We start from the raw sequence: 19833 nt of genomic DNA on the forward strand, positions 1-19833 counted from the left end.
CCGCCCCGTCGAGCTCAGTGCTGGTCCACGCCACGCCCCGGGGCGGAGCGATGCAGAACCGAGGCGGGCTGGCTCAGTAAAGCGAGGCAGCGGGGGAAGATGGCGGCAGCCGTTCCACAGCGGGCCTGGACCGTGGAGCAGCTGCGCAGCGAGCAGCTACCCAAGAAGGACATTATCAAGTTTCTACAGGACCACGGTTCAGATTCGGTACCAGAGGCGGCGGGGCGGCCGGGCTAGTGCGGCTAAGGGACGCCTCACCCCCCCGGAGATGTCCGTACATTCCGTATCCCTCTGTGCCCCCGCCCTCGTCCTCTCGCGGCCGGTGGCCTGGAAGGCCGGAGAGGCCCTGCGTGAGCTTTGGAGCCGGGCTCCCGCCCCTCAGGCCTGCCCTGCTTGGGCGGGTGGAGCAGCGTTACCGTTTGGGGCTCGCAGGAAGCAATCGCAGAATTAGAACCTTATTGGGATCTTTGAGTGAGGGGAAGGCCATGAAAAAAAGAAACCCAAGAGATGTGGCTGAGGCCAGGGGCCGAGGAGTGGGCCTTTGGATGAGACCTTTAGAGGAGAGTGCGGGCTGTTAGGGAAATGAGAAAATATGAAGATTCTGTGGGAACAGTGTGTGCGATTTGCTTTTCTCATTAATTACTAAATACTGAACACTAATACGTGTCATTTAAAAAAAAAATCCGTAAATTGTGGTTTAACTTTTTAAAATGTGGAACCTTTAAGTGACTTTTTCACCTTTATAGTTGGAGTTAACGTCGCATTTCATATATAGTGGTCTCCCATTGTTATAAATTAATCAATTTGGCATTCTTTACAGATATGTCCTGCATTTTTCAGCATAGTCTCCATCTTAACCACCCGTCTGTAGTCACAAGTTATTTTTGTCAGACTTTTTTTCCTTCGAAAGTTAAGATCATTCATACCTCTCTGAAATTACTGAACGACTGTAAATGTTATGAACGAGGCATCGCCCACTATCGGAAAGAGAAGCAGCAGTCTATGTGGTTTCTCTATAATTTCTTTTAGGTTCTAAATTACTATTTAGAAATATTGTTTCTGGGTTCCTTTGAGAAGATTCTAAGATTTTCACTTTGAGCTGTCTTGAAGGAGAGAGAATTATTCTCCACCTTCCAGCTCCATACTCCTAAATAATTATCCTGACATCTACAGCAAGAGCTATGCTCAAGTGTTTGGGGATACAAGGATGAAAAAGAAACCTTGCTTCAGGGATACCATTTTATACCAATTTAGTGGAATTATTTTAAGCCAATTCATATTTCAAATGGAGCAATAGAATGCCTCAATATTGTACTTCAACAAATTCTTATAAAACAAATCAACCCAATGTGGAATCTAAAGTAAAACTGGCCCAGGTGGGACAATTTTGAGAGACTGACAAAATATTTTTAGGCACATTAATCTTTCAAGTGCATATTTTATAGTGTACAGTCACATACTTAAGCCTATATTTACAGTCACTATTTTATTGATCATAAGATATCAAAGAGATGTTTATATTTTGGATATTTTCCAGAAATCTTGCTAAAGAAATCACAGGAATACTAATGCAGTGGGTTACTTTCATATAATCAAGATAGCCTTTCCCCATCAGCCTTTATCATTTAGAACATTTCTCTAGGAGGGGGAGAGTAAAACAGCAAAAACAATAGTGACAGTGTTAGGAAAACTGCTTTATCAAAGGTTAGAAGAGTCAGAGGACAACTGAGAAAGTAAAAGGAACCAAGCAAGGTCCACAAGGCAGAAAAGGAAGCAGAATAAAGGAAACAAAGATGTTATTAAAATCCCTGTTACATGATTTTGAGATGAAGTTACATGATTTTGATGACTTCATATTTTAATAGTGTTTTGGTGCCCATCTGCCAACTTAGTCTTGTATTTGAATTTTAGTATATGTGCTGCTGAAGCAAGCACTGGTCTTATATTTGAGAGAAATGTAATTCTATTGTAGATTATCCTTACAACCACCCTCTGTTGACATAAATGCTGTTATTAATCTTCCACTGTGATATAGAAACTAAATCTTCAGGGAAGCTTAGTCCCTTGTCTAAAATCAGCTAGGATTTTAACCCGGATGGTCTGACTCTACAGCCCATAAACTTAACCATTATATATCTGGCGTTATGTAACTGTTTTTCCCAGTCTGCCAGAATGGGTTATAGATGTGTCAAGATAGCTGTGCCCAACATGGCAGGAGGCTCTGCCAGGGCCAAGTAACATCCTGCCAGGAGCAGCTTTGCCCAGTTACCAAAGTGTGCTTGCTGTACAAATGTGCTTTTCTGAGTTCTGTTACGGAAAAAGGGTTAGTACACACCAGTGTGACCCCTACATAATACTGCAGTTCCAGTCTTCTAAATAACTCTTCTAAAAAACTGCCCAATATGGTTTTTAAAATCTTCCTTAAATCTTTTTTTGTTGTTACAAAGTAGGGTATAAAATACATTTATTTCATTTTTTCCTATCAGTAGTAGTATTGAAAACATAATAGCTAACATAAAAGGTCATTTTGTAATTTTAGACCCATTTTATCTGAGGGAAATTTTTTTGACTTTTTTTTTTTTTTTAGTTTCTTGCAGAACATAAATTATTAGGAAACATTAAAAATGTGGCCAAGACAGCTAACAAGGATCATTTGGTTACAGCCTATAACCATCTTTTTGAAAGTAAGGTGAGTATTGTTATATATTAGCAGAATATCATTTTAGATGTTATTCCCAAAAATAAGTTTTGAATGCATTTATTTGCAGAATATGAAGTTTTTACACCTGCAGTTTTTCTTAACTGTAATAAATGGGCTGGCCGTCAACTCTAGGGAGGCTAATCTGCAGTATAGCAGGATGTTTTGATATTTTGAAAAGGATCAGATCTTTAAAATAATTCTCTAGTAAAGATGACAAATTTTTAAGGGCACCAAAAACTTATAAATCCAAAGTAAGTTCCATTTCATTAATGAATTTAAAGTCTCAGATTTATGCTGAGCCATTAGAAAAACAAATTTTAAGAAATTTCCCAATATGTGTTCACTATGAAATGACCATCTTCCACAGAAACAAATCTTTATTAAGGAGTTGAGTAGTATTTATATCTCTGAGTCATGGTTTTCGTTACAGAATTTATATTGTGAGATGGTTTGAGGGCCAATTTGTTGATTAAAATGCTTAGCATATTTCCTTTGTTCTTAGGCAGTTTCTATTTATTTCTATTTGACTTATGTAGCCAATATTCATGGTGCAGATGTTCATTTAATTGAGAGGCTGAAAATCTAAATGTCCTTCCTAGCTTTTAGCCAATCCTGAATATGATGTTAGAATATTTTCCTTACAGCGTTTCAAGGGTACTGAAAGTATAAGTAAAGTGTCTGAGCAGGTGAAAAATGTGAAGCTTAATGAAGATAAACCCAAAGAAACCAAGTCTGAAGAGACTCTGGATGAGGTTTGTATGTATAATAGTTCCCTATTTAATTGTTAGGTGAATTTGAGAATAGTATTTGTTTTACATCATTGATTTCTCACATTAAGGGGTAGGTGAGTGTAGCCACCTACATGTGCCAAACACCAATTTGGAGTGTATCTCCCTAGGGTGTACTGAATCGGGGAAAAAAAAAAAGCCAATGGGGCAGAGTCGGAGAGCCTAAAACCAGTGCTTTAGAGTTGGGAAGCCTTTCCTCTGAGACATCTCTAGCTATGTCTGGCCAAAACTTCTGAGCTTTCAAAGCTATTTTAAGGTCCTGACTCTATAGCCAAGTTGGACTGAGTGAAAGAAACTTCATTTTGATTATTTTTAGTTTTTTCCAATGTACATGGTGTCCTTGGCAATAGAAGTAGTTAGTCCAGGCCTAGCTGCAGGGTGTGGGTTCATTTGTCTTATCTTTCTCAACCCAGGTAAAACCATTTCTGCAAATGGACAGCCTTTGTAAGCTAAAGACAGCTCTTAGAACAGCCTAGAGTTGAATTGATTATAACCTTGCCACTTCTGATAATAGCTTGCTAATAACTAAGCTCACTCATTCCTAGCTGTCTTAGTATTAGTGATAATAATATAATAATACTAGTTCTTTATTCCTTATGAAGAGGTGTAGCCTGTTGATAAGGTATAGCATTTGGGCATTTGTGGAAAAAGTCTAAGTCAAGTATAGAAATATAAATGTTTATATGACTAAAGCTATGTTGGTTGAAAAGCACATATTAATGTTTGTGGGTATGTACACAATATAAAGCTATTTTGAGATTTATCGTAACTATTATCTGATGTTATACCGTGCAAATATTGAGCAACTAATAAGGCAGATAGAGACATACTAATTAATAAAAGGGTTGCAGAAGCAATTGGCAACATAGTTTACCTTCCAGAAAATTATATTAGGGGAGATATGAGGCAACAGATAGTATATCATTAAGAAGGTAAGAAAAAGAGAGTTAAAAATAAAAGACTGTAAAGGCTGGAGACTGGAGAGATACTGTGATGGTTCTAAACTATATTCTTTTATTTAGAGCCTTTTCATTTCATTTCATTTAACTGGCCAGGCTGAGCCCTGTTATGTGCTTTCATTGTCTTCCAAGCACCTGGAGTCCATAGCCTCTTGACCAATACTTTGTTGATTCCTGTCTGCTTTCTCTGTTAATGCTTTGGTACTGCAGAGCAAGTACTGCGACGAAAAATAATCAGAAAACTTGTTTATTGGGCTTGGTATAAATTCATGCTTAATACCAGCCATGCATGTTTTCTAGTTTCACTGCTACTCAAACTTTTATACTCTCCCTCACTCAATTCATCACACTGCTCATATAAACTACTTGCTGCTTTCTCATAAATTCTCAATCCTCTCTTACTCCTTTCTCATTATATACTTCTTTGTTCTATTTTACCAAGATTGTTAGCATACATAATTATAACCATTTTCTTCTTCCCAGCTTAAAAGTTCTCTGAATCTTTGGCTTTTTCATTCTCATGTCTCCCTTGGGACTCGTGCTCTCAAACATCTCCTTTCTTTTTCAAATCTTTATTCCTTTTTGATTCTCAGCATTTCAAAGCCTCAGAACTGAGTGTTGGAAAAGTCATTAATCTCCTGTCTTCATTCCTTCATCCATTCAGCCCCAAAATGGCTATTTTAGTAAGCTTTCTACAATATTTTGCAAACTACATCCTGCTCAAAATCTTCAGTAATTCTGTACTATATAGAACTGCTGTGTCCAATACAGTGGTCACTAGCCATATGTGGCTACTGAGCACTTTATGGCTACTCTGAATTGAAATGTGTTTTCAGTGTAAAACATGCCCTCAATTTCAAAGGCTTAGTATAAGTTTTTTAAAAGAATATAAAATATCTCAATTTTTTTTATATTGATTACATGTTGAAATATTATTTTGAATGTGTTGCTTTAATGTGGCAACTTGACAACTTAAAATCACATTTGTAACTCATTTTATTTCTACTGGACAGCATTTTTGACATATAAAGTCTCAATATCTGGCCTCTGCTCAGCTCCAGATTTGCTTCTATAGAAATATTCTTCAACCACAAACGTCTGCTCATAGTCTACAAAACTGCCCTTTCCTACTTTCATTACTTGCTTAGTGTATCTTTCCTCTTTGCTTCCCTGTTTGTTCTCTGTCTGCTTTAAGACACAGGTCTTGGGCTCATTGCTTCCTCTGAAGTTTTCACCATCCCAGACTTCACTGTATACTTAACTGCATAAGTTCCTGTAGCACATGGTACCTGTATTATTTCTCTTCCTTACTGATTTTAATGTAAAGAACCTTGTCTAATTGCTCTTAGTGGATTTTAAATAAATGGGTCATAGTCAAGATATTTATTGTCTATTATGTATTTAATAGTGATGAAGAAAGTTTTCAAGTATGAATGAATATTGGACAAGAAAGTAAGTACACATTGGGACAGGAATTCACTCAGCAGTCAGGAATCACTCTGAAAAGTACTCAGGCAAAACACTTGAGATTCATCCTTTAGAACTCCTTCACATTTAACCATCACTAAATTCTGTTGATTCTTCATACATATATCTCAAAACCATTCATCTTTTGTTATCCCCAGTGTTAGCATTCTAATGTAGACCTAGACTGCTATCTTAAACTCTCCTTACAAGTCTCCTCACTTCTACTTTTCATTCTCTGACCATTCCTCACACTGTGTGACAATGATCTGTTTAAACACAACTCTGATTTTGTAACTTCTGTTTAAAACTCTTTCGTTGGCTGGTTAATGATCTGAAGATAAAAACCCAGATTCTTCACATGTGCTACATGTCTTTCCATCCTTTATCTCGTACCATTTTCTCCTTTCCTCCCTTGCAGATTATACAATTTTCATGCTCTTCTCTGCTATGTGAAAATGCTATTCTTTGTTGTAAACCTTCCCCCAACACCTGAGTAGCCTTTGCTTATCCTTCAGGATACAGTTTAAACATTTCTTCAGAGAAACCTCTCCCACCCTATATCCTTCAGGATACAGTTTAAACATTTCTTCAGAGAAACCTCTCCCACCCTATGGGTTAGGTCACTGTGTCATTCCCATCTTAGTATCTTGTGCTTTTCTACAGGTCTCAAAACATATGTAATTATACACATGCCTATATTCTCTGCAGGAGGGAGGACTAGGACCATGTCTGCCAGTTCACCTATGTATATTGTTTCTATCACATAGAACATACTCAAATATTTCTTAGATTAGTAACAGGAACTATTATGTAATATATTCTTATTTTTAGAGGCTATGATGTGATTCAGTTAATTGTAATTGGCTGATTACTCTCTAAGTCCTTTTATCTCTGGGTCTAGAAGTACCTAAGTTAGATCCAATTTTGGAAATGTTGTTGTTTTTATCACTTCGGACTAAGAAATTGCTGTAAAGCCAAATTACCTAAAAGCAAGGTTCATTCAAGCACATAACTCCAGGATAGCCTTGAAACTGATGTGACCTCACCATGAACCAAACAGATTCTTGCAGTGAAAACCAGCATCAGTTCAAATAACCAGAGTAGAATTTCTGGTTATATAGATTATAGAAGTTCCAGGTTGTTTTGCGGTGTCATTAAAAACTACGTTGTGTCTCCTACTTGAAGATTCACAGTGCATTTTAGCTAATGACAGCTCCAAGAAGTCATGTGGAATAGAGTCATATATAACTTTAAAGTAGTATTTCCCAAACTTAATTACATTAGACCCTTCTAACAGTGTTAACAGTGCCAAGGAATGAGTGATCCATTAAAGACACTAAATAAGCCTCCACTGATGGAGGCTATCACTGGGCAGTTTGGCACCTTCACCATTAAGACTGAACCATAACCACCAATTTAATGTATGTTTGCATTATTCTAGGACCTCTAGTTTAGATAACACAACATGCCCAATTAACTTGAGACAACAAATGGGAAAATGATGGCATTACATTAAGATTTAAAATATGGTTATTGTTCACTAATCATACCTTATCCATTTAAATAATTATATGTAATTTCCTTAAAATAGTCTGATATTCTCATAATAAATATATGTAGTCATTCTCATTTTCTGGCTTTTAAGATTTTTTAATTAAAATTATTTTCAAATGTGGAATATGTTACTAGATTTTTTGTCAACATTTTAAAACCATTTACTTTTCTGATATAAAAATACGTTATTTTTAAAACAGAAAATAACAGAAAAGGATAGGTAACAGTAATTCTAACACCTAAAAATGAACACGTTTAACATTCTAGAATGTTTTATTTTCTGTGCATAATAGTTGAGATTTTACTGTAGTTAGAACTTTCTATTGATTTTTCACTTAATTTTAAAAGAATTTTTCTATGTTATTGTCTTATATTACCATAAAATGTGTGGTTATTTTGCCAGTATGGATAATAGTGTATTGGATAACTGCATAAAGATTTTTTCCTAAGTTGTATAAATAGAATTATTATTTATCACACTTTTAACATCTTTAAATTGCATTTCAAAGAGATGGGGCCAGTTTACACTACCACTAGTAGACACCTGACCATTTATAGTAGCATCTCAATAAAACAAGCTTAGAATGGGAATGTCAGGGAGGAAGTTAATGTTTAGTTTAATAATGCAAATTGTACTCAAGCTATAGATGTGACTTTCTTTTGATTTAGGGAGGCAGCCTAGCTTTAGTTCAAAGTGCTAATCCTTACTCTGAATTACATAGGGCTTTTTACCCTATCCAGGCCTCACTTTATAAAAGATGGGGAGAAGCCTGCTAGGTTGCTGTGAGGTTAAATGAATTGATGTAAGAAAATGACGTGTATAGTACCTGATGTTCCATATGTGTTTGAGGGGTAGTAACATGGTTAAGAGCATGCATTTGTATCCAACCTGCCTGGTTTCCAATCCTACTCAGCCACTTAGGAGCTATAAGACCTTAAGAAAGTTACTTAACTGCTCTATCCTTAGGTTTCCTTATCTATAACATAGGGATAACAGTACCTACCTCATAAAGTAGTGACTATTAAAAGTTAATTTATGTAAAGAATTTGGAATAGTGGCTGGCAAATTAACAATTTAACTATTAACATCAGTAGAGGTTAACTATCATGATCACTATCATTTGAGGTATTTTGGTATAGTGGAAAGAACAGGGAGTTTGGATTCAGACAAACCCAAGTCCCAAGTCTACTAATTTGCTCTGTTGCATAAATACCCTGAACCTCAGTTTCCTCATCTGCAAAAACTCAAGTTGGTGATATACCTTCTTCAGAGGATTGTTAGGATTAAGTGGGTGGTATGTGTTAAGTAACTCAAACAATAGGTGTTTAGTATCTCTTTTTTCCTTTACCATTAGATGTTCTATACTCTAAGATTCTGGTTATTAAATTTGACTAAGAAACTGCTTTTCTCACAATATATGAATCATACTTGATTAGATTAGCCTTTTTTTTTTGAAGACCAATAATCCTTTGTTTTAGGAAATATGCCTGTTATAACTTCTATAGATAATTCCATTCATTGTGTGAACTTCAAGTTCAGAAACAGGTACATCATGCCTGTATTCATTCTAATTGGATATAATAAAAATATTTAGTAATGTCAATTACTGGTGCTAAAACCACTCAAAATGTTTTCAAAATGTTTGAAAAAGTGTCACAATGCTTTATTTAATGCCTAATGATCTTGTAGGAATTGAATAGTAATGATATTTCTAACATTGGGAAATAACTGGATTCATTTTATAGTTTGGTGAATAACAGAATCTTGCCAAAGAACATTGGTTTCCACAGAAGCTGGAAGTTAATCTGAAATTAAATTATAGATATCCTAGTTACTAATATTCTTATTACAGACTTGAAATGAGAGATAGTGACTTTATTAACTCAGAGGTGAACCACTGTGACCAGCCTTAGGTCACAGTTGGCTGTATACATATTCTGTCATCCTTTATCCTTCTAAAAGGACATGAGTTAATAATAATTCTGTGTGTGTTGTCGTTTGTAGGGTCCACCAAAATACACAAAATCTGTTCTTAAAAAGGGGGATAAGACCAACTTCCCCAAAAAGGGAGATGTTGTTCATTGCTGGTATACAGGAACACTACAGGATGGAACTGTTTTTGATACCAATATTCAAACGAGTAAGTCTAAATGTAATCTTACCTTTTTGACTTTAAGGCATTACAAAGTCTGTAGGTGAACATTTGGCAGTACCTTTTTCTTGGCTGTCCCTTTTTTCTAGAGGTCATTTGCACCTGTGATTTACTTGGAAGAGGTCTTCAGTTTACTTACTACTTATTGACTTGGTGAATAAAGACCTCTTGGTCATTGGAACGCCAAAAAACAAAGAAGCTTAGTCTAAACGTGGTTAATGTCCCAAAATGAAGCTTTAGTAAGTTAATACAAAAGGCAGGATCGTGTGTTATTTTAGTGGTGTAAATATAGGTCCTCCCCCTCTTCCCCCATTTAGACCACTCTTGATAAATTACCTGGCTTTTTGAATTTTTATTTCTTTCCAAATGTATAGTATGGTAAGTTCTAAAAATCAATGTCAACATTTAATTCCCTGTGTTTTCCATTGGAACTTAATTTCATCATTAATTATAAGGAAAATCTGTTTTACAGGCTCAAAGAAGAAGAAAAATGCCAAGCCTTTGAGTTTTAAGGTTGGAATAGGCAAAGTTATCAGAGGAGTAAGTAAAAAATGGCAGTGAATCAAGAGATTCTGTTACATGCTACTTGTGGCTTGGTGCCATAAAGAATTAAGATTGGGGATGTGATGAAAACAATCTTTGGAGTCTGACAAATTGGTGCTATGGTCACTAACTGATATGGCACAAGTTCTCTGGGTCTTGGTTTCCCCATCTATAAAATAAGGACAGTACAGCCTACCTCAAGTTTGTTAAAAGATTAAATGAATATAACTTAAAGCATGTAATATATCAGACTCAGATATTTCTTTCCAACATACCTCTTTTTATTATATTTCTTAGGATGTTTTGCTTTTTAAGTTTGTCTTTAAGATTCTTGTAAGATGTTACATAACTGTTGATCAAGAAAAGTAAAATATCTTCCACTAAAATACTGATAAAAACAAATTTGTTCTCTAGCCTACTCACCTCTCAAAACCTAAGCTCAAACACCAGAAATCTTTCAGACATAGGCATGCCTTTATACACCTTTATCTAAGAGAGATAATGGAAGGAAACTCTGAGAAAAGGGGAAGTTAGGCTTCAGCTGTACTTTACCATTCCAGTGTACAAAAGGAGATAAAAAGCCAAGGCTGATTATCAGCTTCACTGAATCAGGTTGTCATGCTAGGGCCCACTTATTGTTTTAAATTGTCTTTACTCAGGACATCAAACAATAACTGAAATACCTATTTAAATGCACTTATGAGAACCCTCAATGTTACCCCTTGTACTATGGGTAAGTCCTAAAATATAGTTCAATCATATCCAGAACCTAGAATAGAAAATATATCTCGAAACTAAAAATTTAAAGTAACCTTAACTGCTACCTGATTATACCAAGTTGATAGCAACTATATATCAAGTTGAGCTATTTTTCTATCTCTATAATTTGCTTACTGGTAAATTCCTTCTAGTTAACAATATTTTTAATTTCCAGTATGTGACAGATCTGTCTCTATCCCTTGAACTCTATGTGACTGTTAAATTTCAATAGAATATATATTAGTAATATAGTCTATATTCTTGCATCATGTTGATTAAGCTGTTTTTGGTAACTGACTTTAAAATCCAAATTTTGACAAAATGGAGTGGCAGCCCAGAAACCTCTATCATTAGAGTGAGTACTTATTAGTTTATCTCTATAAAAATAAATTCCGAAGTTTGTCCTGATAGAAAAGTATAGCAAAACTTTTATGATACTGCTAATAAACTGGTTTCCATACTTTATAACATGTTACAGTTTACAAAAGTAAAATGTTTGCACATTTTATCATTTGAGGCATTTGAGTATTACACTAAAAAAATAGTGTCGTCCCCCCCGCCGCCCCGAGGAAATAAAGGACAGTGATTTGGGGACTCACCTAAGGACATTACCTTAGGACATAATGAAATCCAGTAATGTTCTTTTTGTATATAACTTTGCCTCTCTTCTGGTTTTGCATGTATTTTTTGCAGTCTATCATTAGTTTTGATTTTATGTTCTTGCCTTTAGTGGGATGAAGCACTCTTGACTATGAGTAAAGGAGAAAAGGCTCGACTGGAGATTGAACCAGAATGGGCTTATGGAAAGAAAGGACAGCCTGACGCCAAGTATCCTTTTTTCCCTTGTAATTAAAGAAAAATCACTAAAAGATCACCTAACGGTATGAAAGATGCTGTCTAGGTTAATCTCCAGGGTCAGGAATCCTGTCCAGACCAGTCTTCCTGATATTTAGAGGCTTTTGTATCAACATCTGCAATACAGACAATAGTTAATATTTTCTGTTGGTACAAAGTATTCAAACTTGAGGTAGAATCTACCTTTTTTCCCTCTTCTTCAAGCTCTTACTTTTCAAACCTAAACTGTGAGGTTTAAGTTTTCCACTTTGAAAGGCAATTGTTAATGGTTGAAAGGTTTACTTCAAGGAGTTAAGCTGCTCAATACAAACAATCGTAACAAACTGCAGGATGCAGATAATGGTTCATGGTAATTTATGCTACAGTATAATTTTAGGTGATTATAAGTAAGTATACAAAGCACAGAAATAGAAAACATGTTAGGGATTACCAGTTATGAAATGAAGGAGACCATGGATCCATCATACTGTAAGCATCTGTGATTACTACTAATGACAATATTTTTCTGATAGGTCTAGTTTGTGAACATTAAAAAAAAAGTCATGACTCCAGAACAATCCAGTAGATAAGTGGTGAGAAGTTAGTTTTCTGTTGTTGGTTCCATTCCCATTGGACTAGTTGGACCAATTAAAGTTTGAAAAAAAAGTTTTTTTGGAACTCCTTTCTAGTCTTATCAGTTAACATTATTTGAGGATATAAGTCTCTTCTAAACCTATCAAAATCTGATGGCCAGCTGTAGCTCCCTCATGTGAAGCATTTCAAGACCAATCTCAGATAAAAATCGAACTCTTCTCTAAACTGAGCATTTTTAAATTCACAACAAATATTAGGAACTACCTTATATAAACTTTGATTTAATATCTACCCAGCTAGACTGAAATCACTTTTTTTTTTCAGTACTGAGTAGCAGTCTTCATTAAATGGTTGCTAATGGTGAGGCATCCCAGGAAGGAAGATCTTAGTCCATGCTAAACTTCTCTAGTCAGTCTACGATTTCCATTCACAAAGATACCTTTATTAGGAACCACTACACTTATTATTCACTTCTGAAGCAACTGTAAAGTCCTCCTATTTGGAGTTATTTACCAACATCCAGTACACATAACTCTGATTTTAGATTAACGTTATTGGGAGTGAGGGGAGAAGCAACTTTTATCATATTTACCTTGACTTCTTCAACAGAATCCCACCAAATGCAAAACTCATATTTGAAGTGGAATTAGTGGATATTGATTGAAATAGCAATGCTTGAGATCTAAAGACATCAGCAATGGCCTTGAAGAAACTTATGTAACTAATTACATCTGGTTGCTATTGTTAAGGGAAGAGTCAACTGCAAAATTCCAGGAGTTAAGTTAGAACTTGTTTACTTGATCCCCAAACTTTTAAAAAATGTAATCTGTTATAAATCCCTGAAGTTTAAAATATTTTACTACTGGTGTGTAAAATACTGGTTAAGGAGAACTCATTTTTCTTTTACCTCATGTTGTAAACTAAAAGGCTCAATAAAAATTTATCCAGTGTCTTGATTTGTTTGGTGTTAATATATTAATATTCTGATTAGGTTAACCAGGACTAAGACTTCACCAAACCAGGGAGTAACAGTAAAATTATCTAGACAGCTTTGCCAGGGACACTCATATTAAAATCTTTAAAATAAATATTCCTATATAGTGAGAAGGCAAAAGCAGAGATTGAGAGGAATTCAAAAGCTAAAAGGTTTAAGAAATGTTAGAAGATAATAGCTGAATTCAAGAAAAGGATACTTCAAAATCAATGACCCACTAATAATAAAGTTAATATTAAGTGATCTCCCAAATAAATTCATAACAATTAGAGGATGAGTCTTCAATTTTATTACAAAAATGAAGATGATCAGTTTGATCAAAAATGAAGGCTTGCTCACAAGTTTACATGAATATTCTAAATACAAAGTCTCCTGAAACAACATACTTTTGATATGATTTTCATTTTTTAAAGGGATGCAAACATTACATTTTATTTATAATCTATTTCAAGATACAGTATTTCAATTATGTATATTTTCTGCAGTTAGATCGAAATTCACAAGGATAATTGAAACACGCAGACAAAACCTAGTCAGCAAAGGTTAAAATCCTTTTTTTTTTTTTTTTAACTGGAGGTAAATCCTTAAACCAGCCCTTAATGTATTTTCAGAATCTTGTACTACACTGACATGATTTGCAGTCAGGTTTTTTTTCCTACCTTTAAGGCTACAAAAACTCTTGCAAATGCATTGCAAAAGAATTCTAGACCACTTAATGCAAAAATAAAAAAAATAGTTCTCCAATAAAAAGTAAATTTTATAAATGGTAGGAAATAGTATCTGTAAGCTACTTAGTGACATTTTCCCCTATTACTAAACAAATGTTACACAGAACCAGGGAAGACAAGTTATCAAATACAACAAGCTTATGCTATGTTTACATCCCTCATTTAAAAAAAAAAAAAATTTCATACTGTCACACACTCCATCTGATATTTACATTTTTCCATCAAGTTGGAGGAGGAGGATAATATTGTCCATAATTCCAAGGATTCTGGTAATTATACTGAAAGGAAAAAGCAAACATGTTGGCATGCTAGCACTATGGCTGAATTTCATATAAAAAAATATATATATAAAGCAAATATGTGTAAGAAAATAGGCATGTGTTCACTGTTGAAATTCTAAGATTTGACCACAAAATAACATACTGTACAATCTGGAACAGAAGCAGAATTGCTTTATCTTTAAAAAAAAAAGCCTTTTTAACAACATCTATGAACCAAAAATTCAATTATAATTGTGTGAACTCACTTGATACCAGGCACTATAGTTATATGCAGCTTGATTTGCCTGTAAATCACCATCAATCATCTGTGTAGATGATGAAGTTGTATCTTCTGTGTGTGCTTTCTTTTCCTCTGGTTCTTCTGATCTAAATAAAAGGACAAATGGAAACCTTCAAAACTACAGATAGGTCCTTTAACAAACAGATGCATGCCACCAGTGTACATCTGCATATTTTTTTAAAAAATTGTCTAAATTACCACAACATAAAGGTAACATTTAAAAATATTTGTCTTTTACAGGAATTACCACAATGAAATGTCTTTTAAGCATCCCTTTCTGATTCAACAAAGTTACTTACCCATTTTCTGCTTTTCTTTTTAAAGAATCCTGCTCTTTTAGGAGTGTTTGATGTTCGTCATAAGCATTCAACAGCCTGAGAGAAAAGAAAAAAAATCCACTGGAATATACAAAATCCAAACTTAAATTTTTAAAGTGTTTTAACTTATTTCTACTTAGGAAAACAAAAGTAAATTGAAATGAACATCTTTTGACTTTCTTTTTTAATGAGCCAGCAGGCAAATCTGTTCCCAGCTACCTTTTCTGAGGAACCACTGCCCTGCACTTTCCTTTTCAGTCCATGCATTCAAATGGGGCTTCTTACAGGCCTGGCTAATTACATTATATCCTTGACCAATAACTGATTTAGAGGTGAGGATATGACCCAAACCAGGACGTTTAGTAGTCCCAGGGTTTTTGACTGAGCTACTGAAAAGGTGCCTGTTCTACTAGTTGGCTAAAAGCTGATGGCCAAGAGCTACCTGTGCTTATCATTTCTAATACATGAGGAAAGCCTGCCTGAGAAGCTGTGACACAACTAAGACAATGACCTTGATGTTTTTATCCAATGCCATCATGTAGTCCTGACAACTGTACAATCTGTATACTTTAAAATCTAACTTAACAATGCTACTGAAGACACCTGACATCAGTTAGGATAAAGTGTATTTAAAATGAAACTAAAAACCATATAAAACTATAGTATAGTTGGTTATCATTAATTAAAAGGTAAGTTTTAATAAAATTCTGATGTAATATATGGAACTTATTGTTTATGAAGTTCTAAGTGCCATATGTCACTTGAAGCCAAACTGACTGTAAAATCATGATTTTGTTTTCCTTTTACCATTTTCTGAAATATTGGCTTTATTTTTAAAAGTAATCATAAACCTGAATACAACATTAGAAATAACCTTGAAATTTTACATAACATGCACAACTTCCCTGGGCATCTTGCATATATATATATATATATATATATATATATATATATATATATATACACACACACACACACATTTAATAATATTTATAATTACACTGGTCCCAACATGTTCAAGGGCTATAAAATTGTTAATACCAGTCATCTCAGGTTGAGTGTTTACTCAATATCAAACTTTAAATGGACTAATTACCTTAAAGCCTTTAACAACCCGTAGATTGAGTGATGAGACTCAATCTTCATGTGAGAAATTTTGAAAAATGAAGAACATACAAATCAGCAAGTGACTTAACATTTAAGCCTGTATTTGTCTGACCAAAGCATTAATTCTTATTAATTCATTATACTGCTATCTAAATGTCTAAATGGCTCATTTATTTTTCAATCATTCTTTTTTTCTTTTTAATTTCTACTACAACATACTACCTGATACTTAGACCCTCCTTAATAGTATTTGCAAAGGCCCAACTGGCATCTTTGCATTGAGCCTCTTTGCAGGCATATTACTGCCTAATTAAAATATGTCATTTAATCTCAACCAAAACTCTAATAGCTTCCTACTGTCAACTATGTACTACATGTTCTCTGAACTCAGTCTAGCTCTCAAGACCCAGCACAATCTATATAATTTCCACTACTTCACAAAACTCTCCATTAAGCAGATGTCACTTTTATATGAACTTTTAACTTCCACATTTTATCCTCCTTATCAGAATCTTGTATTTAAATGAAGCCCCACTTTCTCTATGAAGGATGACAAATCCATTCTGACCCACAGTCTTAAGTTATATGCTACTTCATATACTTATGTATTTCCTCAATTACCATATCATCCAAATAGACTAAAAACTAGAATTACATATACCATTTCTTTCGTATATTTTCTTCATTGCAAAACAAACAGAAGACACTAGCTATAGAGGACATGAGGTGGTTAAGAGCAGACTCTGAAGTAGGTTCTAATCCCAGCTGTACAAGGTAATAGCTAAGTGACTTTGGAAAAAATGCCTAATCTCTCTTTAAACCTCTCCACCTATTGAAATGCCTATACTCCTCATTAGACTATTAACATATTTTACATTAGATAATTCATATAAAACATTTAATGTAAACCAAACACATACATACAGCTGTATTAAGATGTAACTCATGTTAAATGATTTTTAGTTTGAAATTTTACTCAACCATCAAAAATGTACACATACACATATAAATACACACAGACACACGAGTAAGTCTTATTTTATGAACAGCTATTTCAATGGAATTCACTCTAAATTAGAATTAGAGAAGGCACATGCCTAACAAGAACTGGGATATTTCCTTACTAGAAATGGAATTGCAGCTCTAATCAATTTCTACTCTTCTGTCTTACAAATTTAAATCTTAAATTTGTCCTTTACTCAAATCTAGATTTCTACCACCCTTAACTTTCAGCTTTTTACAATGCACAAAGATAAGGCCATTAGGCATTATCTGTAGAACCATATCCATCCTCTTTTCCAATCTGAGATAAAATGGCATTCCTACCCCACCCCCCCAGATGAATCCCATCCACCTTCTGTGGCCTATATGTATCTGTGTTTCAGGGTTCAATCCTTGATCTATTCCCTTTCTCAAGGGATTGCTGCTTCCTACCTGCCTTCTCTCATCAACTCACTGTTCAAATTACCATACCAAAATTTTGAAAAGTTTTGAAGGAAAAACAAACCATATGTCCTCCTCTTAAACACATATACATTTACGAAACTGAATTTACCCCACATCTACCTAAGGGAAAAATAAACTAGGCAAACATTTTAAATTCAACAATATATTAAGTTGTATTAATCATCAAATTCCCATCAAGAATTATCAATGCTCATTTACTATTCAAATATAAATATATAATTAATATCTTACTTATTAACATCCGAACCAAAATCTTCAAGAAATTCCACTTTTCTCTGAGAAAATGTAATTTTCATTTTAATAGGTAATGAACCATGTATAGCTTTGTCAAAACAATTTAGGATATTTTCTTCATTTTGTTTGAGGTCACCACTATATTCCATTTCAAGTAAATTAAGGTATAACTTTGTGTTCTCCTGTGTAAAAAAGTAGCATCAATTAATAATATTTCCAAGTTTTAGACCACAGATATTTATATTTAAAATGCCCTTTTATGTCTCAATTTGAAAAATTCAATATTAAAAATTGTATTAAAATGTAACTCATGTTAAATGTTTTCAGCATATATCAAAACAGGTACAAACTGATTAGCACATTTACAAGTAGTGACATTATCCTGGTATTTCCCAAACAACATGAAAATTGTTGAATGTCAATAATTTAAAACCCTATATCCTGTCTTGAGATTCAAGTGGCTTGACCTACCATGACAAATATAAAATATTAAAAAATGAACTATATGGTTCCAATAACTTAAATCTTGACAACTGTAGATAATCATCTTAAACTGCAGCGGGAAGCAAACTGTTATAAACCTGTATCTTAAACAGACCCGGCATTAGCTGAAAATTGAAAAAATGAGAACCTACCTATCTACTGACTCTTATCAATTGATATATAAAAGGAAATACTTTGGAAAAAGGAGAATCTCACTGCTACATTTGCTGCACTGTAAATAACTGCCATGCTTTGGTTTATAAGGTGTTCTCCCAAGCCGTCTACTTAATCATCAGTAAATTTACCATAAATTTTCTAAATGTGGGGAAAATAGTATCACAATGTCTGCAACACTTTTTAATCCAATAATCTTAATTTTTCAACCTTTTAATTCATAATAATTTAAAATTTTTCTTTAAAAAGTGGCAACATCAGTTTAGAGGGACTGTTGTCTTCATTTAGTAATATATTACATACAGACAAATCTTTCATCATAGTTGCCAAAAAAAACCCCAAAAAACATGTTTTTTTATGGAAGACATTCCAAAATATACAAATACATACTCTGTCTCTTTCAATGGCTTCCAAAAGCACCTTTCTTGATTTTACAAAGTTTTTTTGTATTTTGAAAAGATGGCGGGCTAGTTTGATAGCATAAAACGATGATTCATTATTTGATTTGGCATTCTTAATGGCATCCTGAAGCAAATATTCAGCTTCTTCCATATTTCCATGTCGTCGTTCTAAACTTACTCTTCTCAAACGAACCATTGCCAATCCTAGAACACATTCTTCAAATGTTCTCAAGATATTCCTGGCTTCGTTAATATTACCTAGAAATAGTAATTCATTGTTTACGCTTTTGTTTAATCTTCTGAAATATCCTCACGTCAGGTATTGCTGAGAAACAGCTCAGAGGCTAAATTCAGCCCTGTTTTATTTTTAAAAAATGGAACATGCTCATTTGTTTATGTATTATCTAGAGCTACTACTAGGCTATAATGGCAGCATTGTTAGGAAAGAGACCATCTAGCCTGTAGAGCCTAAAATATTTACTATCTGGCCCTTTATAGAAAAAGTTTACCAGTCTCTGCTTTACACCATCCCTTAAAGACTCGATTTCTGTATCTTTATCCTGAAGTAACTTAAAATCCCAAAAAATCAACTGAATTTCCTCAATCTTACCCTGCTGTTCCTCAAAAGCTGCCCAAAGCATATGCACCATGGGTTTCTTTGGGAGATGAATAGTGCAAGCTCTGCTGAAGACATGCCTCACTCCTTCAATGCTATGGTTTTCCATGTACTTGGCATACTACACACAGAAACAGAGGAAATACTGAATAATTTACAGTTGAACAAGCCATTAAATATGTGACAGAACGATAAAATTCTATTTGTAAACCCATTCAGCACCTTTATTGAACCACTAGACTAGTTTCTGTAAGGAAGGACGAAGAGAGGCAACGAGGTTGGCATATGCAGCAGTCAAATCTGGTTGCAAGCAGACCATCTCCTAATGCAACAGATATAGTTATATGAACAACATTCAACAGAAGTACAAAAAAGGTTAGTCACTAGATCAATGTTTAT

General features: G+C 34.3%; 2 protein-coding genes and 1 non-coding gene across 7 annotated transcripts in view; 1 reads left to right on the forward strand and 2 right to left on the reverse strand.

Annotated features, from left to right (window-relative positions):
- Positions 1–34: 34 nt before the first annotated feature.
- FKBP3 (FK506 binding protein 3) lies at positions 35–13308 on the forward strand. The gene is made up of 7 exons (XM_011376125.2): positions 35–207; positions 2588–2689; positions 3346–3453; positions 9475–9610; positions 10095–10162; positions 11655–11752; positions 12962–13308. The coding sequence occupies exons 1-7, from the start codon at positions 100–102 to the stop codon at positions 13014–13016; spliced, it is 675 nt and encodes a 224-aa protein (XP_011374427.1). The 5' UTR covers positions 35–99; the 3' UTR covers positions 13017–13308.
- A 304-nt stretch (positions 13309–13612) lies between these two features.
- Positions 13613–19833, reverse strand: part of PRPF39 (pre-mRNA processing factor 39) — a 30432-nt gene continuing 24211 nt past the window's right edge. For 4 of the 5 annotated variants that reach the window (XM_011376135.2, XM_011376169.2, XM_011376154.2 and 1 more), the window contains 6 exons: positions 19429–19555; positions 18808–19076; positions 17758–17942; positions 14935–15009; positions 14601–14721; positions 13613–14352 (listed from right to left, as the gene is read on the reverse strand). In XM_011376135.2, the coding sequence (XP_011374437.1) occupies positions 14296–14352; positions 14601–14721; positions 14935–15009; positions 17758–17942; positions 18808–19076; positions 19429–19555 (834 nt within the window). In that variant the 3' untranslated portion in view covers positions 13613–14295. The remainder of the gene's footprint in view (positions 14353–14600; positions 14722–14934; positions 15010–17757; positions 17943–18807; positions 19077–19428; positions 19556–19833) is intronic. The other variant, XM_023522117.1, reaches the window with a different exon arrangement.
- Positions 18667–18746, reverse strand: LOC111731055. The gene has a single exon (XR_002776946.1). It is a non-coding gene; the product is annotated as a small nucleolar RNA SNORD127 (small nucleolar RNA).

Source organism: Pteropus vampyrus, unplaced genomic scaffold, assembly GCF_000151845.1.
Source record: "Pteropus vampyrus isolate Shadow unplaced genomic scaffold, Pvam_2.0 Scaffold10, whole genome shotgun sequence".
In the NCBI taxonomy this organism is placed as follows: domain Eukaryota; kingdom Metazoa; phylum Chordata; class Mammalia; order Chiroptera; family Pteropodidae; genus Pteropus; species Pteropus vampyrus.

What these genes read in the sequence shown, in the direction of transcription:
- FKBP3 (XM_011376125.2), top strand. Translation starts at nt 100, where the DNA reads ATGGCGGCAGCCGTTCCACAGCGGGCCTGGACCGTGGAGCAGCTGCGC. An exon ending in AGGACCACGGTTCAGATTCG is followed by an intron (nt 208 to 2,587) that starts GTACCAGAGGCG and finishes TTTTTTTTTTAG; the next exon opens with TTTCTTGCAGAACATAAATT. An exon ending in AAAGGACAGCCTGACGCCAA is followed by an intron (nt 11,753 to 12,961) that starts GTATCCTTTTTT and finishes CTTCTTCAACAG; the next exon opens with AATCCCACCAAATGCAAAAC.